Source organism: Hemicordylus capensis, chromosome 3 (assembly GCF_027244095.1).
Source record: "Hemicordylus capensis ecotype Gifberg chromosome 3, rHemCap1.1.pri, whole genome shotgun sequence".
NCBI classification, from domain to species: domain Eukaryota; kingdom Metazoa; phylum Chordata; class Lepidosauria; order Squamata; family Cordylidae; genus Hemicordylus; species Hemicordylus capensis.
Window position 1 is genome coordinate 329617909 of NC_069659.1, and position 10410 is coordinate 329628318.

A 10410-nucleotide genomic window follows, 5' to 3' on the forward strand; every position below is an offset into this window, starting at 1 on the left:
TAAATATGGCATGTGGCTTTAAATGAATTACAAAGAAATACTTCCTTGATTTCTTATTTTAGGGAAGTATATTTCATAATCCATCACACACACACACACATACTCTCTCTCTCTCTCTCTCTCTCTCTCTCTCTCTCTCTCTCTCTCATCCATAAAGTATGTGATCTCTCCTCTGAGGTAATTTTCATTGCCACATAAGTAGGCATTATAGACGTGCATTTAAATGGACCAAATGAAAGCTCTGAAGAGTTTTCACATTTCCGTTCTGTGGTAATTAGCTAATTTAAATTACACTGAGATATTAATTAAGTTTTAGATTAATCTGGACACAGTAAAGTCTTGCACTTCTTATGAAATCATGGTCCCCTTTAGAGATGATATTCTAGAATCTGCATAAGGATTGTAGGATTTTACTCAGAGGCGTCTGCATGTAATTGTTAAAGATATAATTTGATCATTTCTTCCAATCACATTAATAGATTTAAGAAAGTGTTTTTATTAATACACTATCATGTGGTAACATAATGCAATGAGAGTTAATTTAGAAATTGTATCATATAATCAGTGTATTTAAAAATACCCTATCCACTTATGAAATTGTTGTTGTACTTCAGCAAATTGTATTCCTTCCAAGAATTCTGTAATAAAGTAAGATGGCTGCTTGATATTCATTTATTTATTTATTTATTTATTTATTTATTTATGGAAATCGCTTTGGGAAAATCGCTTTTGTTGAAAATCGGTCTATAAATATTCGTTATAGCAGTTGGTAACTCGGAAAGCTGGCAAACAACAATCGTGATTGAAAGTGTTTTCTTTGGCATAATGTGTACAAATGAAACAAGATTTTGTACAAATTGAGTAACTGGGTGATGAGAAGTCAAAGGATGAATATGAATATGTGGACCAGCCTATAATTTGAGAGGCACAAACAATTGTTTTCTTGATAGAAAATGCATTATGACAAAATTTGGCAATATAATCGACAGCATTAAATGCTATTTTTAATTTGCATCCCTAATTCATGGTGAGTAACTTTTCTTTCAGGCTCAGGCCCTTTGCTGTTGAGTTACCAAACTCTGGCTGATATAATGAGGAAAATTACTCAAAGTAGTCGCACTGACATTTCAATGGATCTTCTGCTATGAGTATTTTCCTTCATCATGTCAGCTTCCATTAGGATCTTTTAAAAGACAATCTTCTGACTTCCTTTAGTTCTGTAACTTCTCCATCTACTTATAACCCTTCAAACATTGTGAACAATGTCACAAGGCCATCCCTTCTCTTTCTTGCCACTGGAAAGATCAAGTAGAAAAAGGGAGTCGAGAACTGAAGGGAAGAAGGTTAGAGGAGTGAGCAGGTAGGCAGGGGGCTTCCTATGTGTGTATGCATAAGGATGGAAAGGAAGAAGCCCCGCCTCTGCCCCATCCCTGGCACCCAGGGAGTGTAAGCATATGAGTGCATGTGGATCTGTGTGTCTGGTTAAAAGAGGTGGGCTAAAGGGTTCACTTCCTTTGCCCTGGTCCCCTATTAGTCAAATAGATATTTGTGTGCATGACAAAAGTACGTGTGTGTGCATGTCCGTGTGTGTGCGCGCATACAGCATATACCATATACTGTAATCCAAGACTAGTCCCCCGCCTCCAAGTTCCTTGATGTTAGAAATTGGGAGGTCCTCTTAAATTCAGTGCTCCTTTTGGGTAAATCCAGGTATAACCTGGATTTAACCTGTATTTTTAAGGGAGTCGCCTTAAATTAAAAGTAGTCTTCAATTGGGGTAAATATGGTATATGTACTAGATGGGTGGTGCAGCAGGGAAATGACTTGACTAGCAAGCCAGAGGTTGCTGGTTCGAATCCCCGTGGGTATGTTTCCCAGACTATGGGAAACACCTATATTGGGCAGCAGCGATATAGGAAGATGCTGAAAGGCATCATCTCATACTGCGTGGGAGAAGGCAATGGTAAACCCCTTCTGTATTCTACCAACAACAACCACAGGGCTCTGTGGTCTCCAGGAGTTGACACGGACTCAATGGCACACTTTACTAGATGGGCATGTGGAGGCAGATGTGTGTGCCTGCATATCTGCATTGACTGAAAAGAGCAGATATATAGGTCTGTCCCTTTATCCCCACCACTACAAATCAGCGCACATATCTGCTTCTTTCTCTCTATTTACTGGTTCCGATAGTTCTAAAACTCTCACCTCAAACATGTGACATTGCTAACGTGTGGCACTGTTGCTTACGTCTGGAGTAGGTGCTGTGATGACACATTTGATATGGAACAAAATGACTCTGCTGGTGTGTCTGGCCCCTTTCTCATCCTGTTTTCAGGAGCATTATGTTTGGGGGTGATACAGTTTGCTTTCAGACAGGCATAGGCATAACTATGGGGGGGCGGGGGGGCACGTGCCCCGGGCGCCATTTGGCAGGGGGCGCCAAAAAGTGCCCCCACCGATTTGCTGAAAAAAAATTTTTTTGATATATATTTTTTTGCAGAGCAGCCCCCCTCCCCCGGTCCCGCCCCCCCCCCCCATTGGCATTGCTCATCCAGCACTGGGCGCCGCAACGTCTTCGTAGTCCAAGTCTCTGACTCTCACTCCCCGGTGCGCCCCGCCACCCCGCCACCTGTCGCGCATGCGTCGAGAGGAGGACACGCACCAGAGCAAACTTCCTGAACTCCCTCTTCTGAACAACTTCCTGAACGCCCGAACCAGTTCCCCTTTTTGCTCATTCAAGTCCTTCCTCCCCTATAATCTAACCACGTTTTAACTGAAAAGGTTCAGGGAGGGGGAGATGGGGGGATGTGGAACCTTGGGTTCCACATCCCCCCATCTCTCCCTTCCTGAACTTTTTCACTATGTAATGTAAGCTAATTTAATTATATGTCATCATCAAAATGGATTAGCTGTTTCAGCCCATCAGGAAAGTCTAAACCTCCACAGATTTAATTAACCAGACTGAAAATCAGATGAACAGAGAATGTTTTAATGAAAGGTGGTATATAAATTTAACAATAAGTAAAACTATCATTAGGAGCAATTAGCGATTACTTAAACATTGGTTCTGCCAAGCAATTTGTAAATAAAACTTGATGCCCTTTGAAAATAAGCTGGAATTAATTGTAGGTTGGGCAGGGGGTGAAAGTATATACTTCTAAACATTTATTGTTAAATTTATATTTCACCTTTCATTAAAAACAACCCCAAAGTGGTTTGGTTTTAGTCATGGATTTTAATTTTAATTGCTCTTTTTGCCAATGTGATTAAGATTAGTTAAATCTGAGTGGTTTTAGGCAACCAATGTTGCATCTGAAATGCCATTTCATTTTTTATTGTCATAAATATTCTCCAACCAATTTAAATAGCAAAGGTGTATATTATCGCTTTATTCAATTGCAGGGAATCTCAAAAAAGCAGGATTTGCAACTAAGGCAGTGCATATCTTCTCTAAAATGGCCCTTTTATAGTTTTTCTAACTTTGAAATCGTAACATAAAACAAAGCATAAATGCATAAATGCTTCCCCCTCCATTTGAAACCTTTTCTGGTGTAAATAGTGCGCGGTTTTGGAAAAGGGGAGTCTTTCTTTAACAGCGGGAGAATAAGGAGTCTTTAGCACTATCACCCTAGTTCCTCAAATTACTTTGGAGTCCTTGGTTTTAGTTTTGTTAAAATACAGTCACTCACAAGGGAAAGTCAGGAACAGAACCAGGGCGTGAGGGAGGGGCATCATAATCATAATAATCATCATTGCATCATAATTCTGATGTTTGAGATACAAGCCAACTTCACAGGGTTGTTGTGAGGAAAAACCTAAGTATGTAGTGCATTTTGAAATTTTTGGTAATTTTTGTAATTTTTTAAATTTTTAAAATAAAAGTTTTCTAAAACATGTGTGTCAGTCAGATGTATGTTGGGGGGCGGCGGCTGGGGGGGCGCAATTTCAGTGCTTGCCCCGGGCGCCGTTTTCCCTAGTTACACCTCTGCAGACAGGATCACATCCTAGCCTGAGCCACTGAATGTTTGCTGGGAGGACTACAGCCACTGGCATGGATTGAGATTTTGCTGTGGTTGCCTTAATAAGTTGCTTGATGTAATCATCCGTCGCCAACAGTGCGTGCTTCCTTAGCATGCCCCATTTGTCACTGTTGTTAACCTGTAGCTCACTAAGACATCCTGACTCAGTAGAGCATCCTTTCACCTCCTGTCTCAGGTGCATGAAGGAGAACTCTTACAGGTAGGAAGTGAAGAGCTCAGCTGCCAGGTAAGCAGGCATCTTGTGCTCTGGGGAGCAGTTTGACGCAATAAATCAGGCATCCCCAAACTGCGGCCCTCCAGATGTGGCTGAACTACTACTCCCAGCATCCCTAGACACAATTTTTTGTGGCTGGGTATGCTGGAGGTTGTAGTTCGGCAACATCTGGAGGGCCACAGTTTGGGGATGCCTGCAATAAATGAAGCTCCATCAGTGAAGGCACAATGATCTCATAAAAACCAATTCAGGATATGACAACCTTGAAGTAGAGATTTCCAATGAAAGGAGCATCATATTATTTAAAGCAAAAGCCATGCGGGTTGTAAGAACTGGAGCTGAGCCAAATTTTCATGGGATTGAATTTAGATGGGGAAAAGTGACTGTGCATCATTCCGTGCACATTTTAATGAAACGTGCACACAGTTGCACAAGAGTGCTGTTGTATGAATACAAAAATTGTTCAGGTGCAGCTGTGCAATGGATGGCCATTTTTTCCAGTGGCCATCCATCATGCAACTCCTTTAGCATAATGTCATGCATTTGCACAAGAGTGCAGGACATCCTGCCTTTTGACCCCTTCAAACTCTCCAGGATGACTTACAAGATAAAAGAAACCATCAGCTATAAGACAACACAAATAAAACACAACACAAGAGAGCAAATCAAATGTATAGAAAATCCAAAATGCCACCAATGACTCTAGAACAAACAGATTACCTTTTTCAACTTTTAATAAACAGAAGCATAAGCGATCATAGATATTTTAAACTGGAATTGAAAACTCAGTAAGGTGGGTGTCTGTCAAATATAGTCAGGGAGGGTTTCAAAATTTAGACAGGAAAAGGCACTGTCTTGAGTTGCTACCAACCCATGCTGACCTTAATGTGTGGGCATGGTAACATAGGAAGAGGTAAACCTTCAAATATCCTAGTCCCAGTTGCTTTATTTCCCATAATTTCATAATTTCCCCTCCTGGTCCTGCTCCCTCCTCACCAGATCCACTTCCTAGACCAGAGGCCGGTGCTTTCTCCTCACTTTTGGGTGTGAACTCTGGCCTGGGGCTGGAGCATTGCTGCTTGTTATCAGACAGTGAGGCTATTCCCACGATCGATGGAAAACTTAGCCCACTTTCCGTTGACCAAAACCACCAGGCTAGTGGGCGAGTCCTGTGCTCCCAAGGCAGCTTGCCCACCTATAACACCCTCCCCTTAAATGAGGTTAATGGAGTGAGAGCTCCATTAACCTCATTTCTTTGCTCATGTGTCGCTGCGGCGCATGGCGACACATGACTAGACCCCCGACTGGGAGGCTGCAGCCAGCCTCCCGGACTCAGGGGTCTCTCCACGATGCCCCACGCACTCACGTGGGGCATCTTGGGACATCTGGGGCCTGTGCGGACCCCAATGCCTACAGCCCCCGCCGGCTCCATGACAGAGCCAGCAGTCATGTGGGCGGCTGCCCCAGCTGCCCCAGGGCTGCCCTTTGATTGTCTGCAGGGAGAACAAACCCGCTCTCCAAGCAGACCTGACAGAAGCTCTTCTCTCACGGATCGTGAGAAGAGCTTCAGTGTGTGTGCATCCTGCTTTGCTGGCCTCTCTCTCTGTTGCCACGCTGTTCCTCCCAGCACCAATCTTGTCTGGTTTTGGTACTGGAGGGACCAGGGAGAGAAGTGGGAGAGCACGAGCTGCTCACTGGTGCTGGCGCAGTGGTGGCAGCAAGAGTAGACTGGCCAACATAGCTGAATGCATGCTGCCTAGTCTTGTCGCCACTGCTGCACCAGTACCAGGGACTGGCTCACTCTCTTACACTGTGGGGCTGTTCTCATGAGCAACCAAGCCCAGCATTAGGCAACCAAGCCTGGCTTAGCTGCCCATGAGAACTGCTGGGATCCATGTGGATCCTGGTGGTCCCACAGCACCAAATCCAGCACCAAAGGCCAGCTCTTAGCAAATGTGCCTTTAACCAGGTGGCCGGGATTGTGTTTCAGCGCACTTGCGGCTCAGGCTGACACAGACAGGCATCTAGAGTGTCCATCTCCTGGAGTGTCCAGAGACACATCTAGAGCATCCATCTCCCCACTGCATGGTACCCAGTACACTGTGGGATACCCAGAGGCCAGGATAACAAGTCCTGGCCTTAGCTGAGATCTACACTGCTCCCAGCAGTGTGGGTCTTGTGGGTGCACAGCTTACATGACACAGGGGCAAAGAGCGATCATCTGGGGGTAGACAGGTTGAAACCTGCCTTACCCCTGGCCCTCCCACGCAGTCATGTGAATAGCCCCTGTGTCTCTCCAGCAGACAAGTTTGACGTTCCAGCAAACAAGTTTGAAAGCACATTGACAGTGAGAGATAAGCCCCATTCATGTGTTTTGAGTGCCAGCCACACTTGCACTTACTTACAACTGCAAAAGCGGGGAGGAAGTCCTGCCCCATGCTGTCATTCAGCCCTCCAGTTGTCCTGTTCATGCTCACAGCCCTGTTAGTCTAAAGAGGGAGGCATTGTAAGCAATGCATAAGGGTTGGTGCTTCTGTGAGCTGCTATATGGATCATCTGAAGTTACGGCTCAGAGAACCATCAGCCGTCACGTTTATGATGCCTCCCTCTTCAGACAAACGGGGCCGTAAGTGTGAATGGACTGGCTGGAGGGGATGAGTGACAGCGTGGGGTGGGACTTCATCTCCACTTTTGCGGTTGTAAGCATGAACATGGTTGGCACTCATAATGTGTGAATAGGGCTAGAGAGGCCAGAGAAACTGGATGCACACATGCAGCCAGCTACAGAATGCATGTCTGGAAGATGAGGGGAAAGGGGACGACATCAGTTCTGGTCTCTGGCCCAGCATGCAGGGCTGGTGAGGAGAGGACATGGCTGGTTAGCACTGGGCTCATCCAAGGGGCAGGGGAGGTGAGAGGGACAAGGCAGCATTCAAACGGCCACTGGCAATGAGCCACTTCTAATCAATAAGGAAAAATGGAGGGTGTGGCATAATTTGGTGGTGATGTATGATGTGGTCCAAAAATAATGAATTGTACTTATTATCCTTATATGCATCATAATACAATACAATACAACACAACGCAATACAATAGTGGGACTGTAGAAGTGAGAGTTTCACCCTTCACAATAAGATGAATATGGGTGGACATTTCAAGAAGTCTGGTAAATAAATTCCTAAAAATTGAGGGCAATTTTCAGCAGCACCAGAAAAGAAATCATGAGTAGTTTTGGCTCTGCTTTTATAAGACACAAGACTGATTCTTAAACTAAGACCACAAGCAACTAGGTTCAGACCTGGCACTTTATATCCCATTCCACCAGGGTTGTGCTTCTGATATAAGCCTTGAAAACTAGATTCTGCTCTTCAAGGGTGCCACCTGGTATAATAGCTGCCTTGGGATCTACTGAATTCTCAGTCAGCTGACCACCAAGGACCAGCCCACCAAGCCTCAGTACTTGCTTCTCATTCTGAGCAACTTATAAGAGGACTTTGTCCAGGCTAACCTCTCTGAGTGTGCTTTGCCCCATAGTTATCTGACTACCTGTTACAAAGCTTGATCAACTGTATGGTTGATACCTGCTTGGTTCAAGACTGCCATTCCAGACAGTGTAAATATGAAGCTGGAGACACACAGCATATTTGTCACCATGGCTGCTATGGATTTCAAAGCAAGCTTCAATGCTGTGTTCAGAAGCAGCAGTTCCAGAAGCAGTGTTTCTGCAGGTTTCCCCATTTGCGACAATGGGGAAACCTGCAGTAACACTGCTTCCTCATCATGGCAATGGTAGGCTGCACATTGTATCAGCCATTGTCATCTCCACTGAAATGCCTAGGGAAGTCCTTGTGGACTGGCCAATTTTTTTGTGAGTTTCACAGAAAATGGTTGACGTCGGCCATGGTCTGTATAATTTCAAAAGCATCTCCACAGTCACGGACTCCACAGTTACAGCAGACATATATTTTTGTTTTTGTTTTTAAATACAAGTTGATGTCAGGATGTTCTGTCAGGTATCAGCTTCTTTGTGAAATTCCCTGAGGACATAATCTCAGAAGAATAGCACTCCTGACTCCCTTAATATTTGCATTTACAGAGATGGGGGGGGGGGGGCGGGATATGGATAAATTAGTTGAACACGTGCATTTTTATTATTCTGTATAAATGTAGGTTGGTTGTTGAGAGGCAGAAATGACTACAGAATCCTTGCCCCTAGCAATAACTTGTAGAGATAAAGCTGTCAAACTGAGCACAGAGAGCTATAAAACATAACCCCAAAGATTAAGATAATGTTTTTCACTCTTTGATGGGTAGCCCTTCTAATATGTGGTGTCTGGTCAAGGTGCCTCAGGCTGTGAAGAATACACTTGAATTGCATTCACCTCGTCTCATATACCTTCCATTTTAGTGGATTAGTTATAGAATAAATTATGGGAATATGCCTTTTTTCCCTTTTAAAATTATTTGCATATGTCTAGGAATTACAGGATGCCAGGTGATGCTATTTATCTGCATTTTGTTCATTAAAAGTGACTCTTCTGATTCTTCTTCCTTGCCAATTGAGCAGAGAGGTGCGTTTCTAAAGTGGTGATTCTCTTTATTTAGCAGGGAAAGAGCAATTGGCCCAATCCACCCCCAACACAGCATCCCTCCAGTGGCTGTTGCTGGTGTCTGGCTTATGTTTCTTTTTAGATTGTGAGCCCTTTGGACACAGGGGCCATTTTATTTATTTATATTTATGTAAACCACTTTGGAAACTTTTGTTGAAAAGCAGTATATAAATATTTATTGTATTTGTATTCTTCTCTGTATTTCTGTCCCAGTAAGTGGAGTTAAAATAATGACCCATCTTGGCTTTTCATAATAAATAGCGACCCATCTAAATAATCTATGACCCATATGACCCTCATACATAGTGCATGATCCATAAATAGTGACCAACCTTGGCATTTCATTGGCCTTTCACTAAATAAGGAGAAAAGCAGTCTAACACAGGAACATAGAAAGCTGCCTTATACTAAGTCAGACTATTGGTCTATGTAGTTCTACAGTTCTGGTGGTCTACACTGATTGACAGTGGCTCTCCAAGGTTTCAGGCAGGAGTCTTTCCCACACCTATCTGCAGATGGCGGGGACTGAACCTGGGATCTTCTGCATGCAAAACATTTGCTATATACTGAGCTACCTACTGCCCCATCCCCTAAGAGGAATGTCTTACAGCAGACAGTGTTCATAAGTAGTCACCCATCCAAATGCAAGCCAAGGTGAATCCTGCTTAGCAAAGGTGACCATTCATGCTCGCTACCACAAGACTGGCTCTCCATCCCCTATAACTGGGGTAGACAACCTTGGATCTCCAACTGTTGTTGAACTGCAACTCTCATTTATTGTGGCTGAGGATGATGGCAGCTGGGAAGCCAAGGTTGCCTACATCTGCTGTACAACATTCTGACCCTACTGGGTTAGGTAGAGCTCATTTCAGATATCACATGACATATTTTGCATTATGCAGATTACCACTGCTCCTTGCCTCTGCAGCGGTAGTGGTCTCACTTTGATGGTCCACCCCAGGCGCTTTATGGATCCTGATGGTTTTGGGAAGGCTCTTGGGGATGTTCCCAGCAATCTGGTGGGCACCTCTCCAGAGCAGCTCATTGAGGCCTGGAACATCAAGGCCATGAAGGCTCTGGATGAGATTGCCCCTAAGCAGACTCTCAAGATTAGTGGATCCTGGCTTCCTTGGTTTACTCAGGAGCTTAGGAAGATGAAGCACCTTAAGAGATGCCTGGAGAGCTGCTGAAGGAACACTAATGCCAAAGACGACCAGGCATGGTTACTCTCTTATCTTCGGGAGTATTCCATGGCGATAAGGGCAGTGAAGTCTGCTCACTTCTCCGCTGTTATTGCATCAGCTGACTCTCATCCAGTGGCCTTATTTTGGATTACCTGTTCCCTGCTTGGGGATGTGGATCCAATGGAGGTTCCATCTGACCACTGTGACATATTTGCTAGATTATTCTTTGCTGATAAAGTTGCTCGCCTTCGGCGAGAGTTGGACTCCAATTGCACAGGATCCGATGAGATGACGGAGACTTCGTCATGTGATGTCATCTGGGATACTTTTGAGTCTGCTGAGGCCCTATTTTGAAGAAG

At 44.3% G+C, this 10410-nt stretch overlaps 1 protein-coding gene across 1 annotated transcript in view; it reads left to right on the forward strand.

Moving 5' to 3' along the window:
- Positions 1-10057, forward strand: part of OTOL1 (otolin 1) — a 31877-nt gene extending 21820 nt beyond the window's left edge. The window contains exon 6 of the mRNA XM_053309013.1: positions 9796-10057. Within this exon, the coding sequence (XP_053164988.1) occupies positions 9796-10057 (262 nt within the window). The remainder of the gene's footprint in view (positions 1-9795) is intronic.
- Positions 10058-10410: the final 353 nt, after the last annotated feature.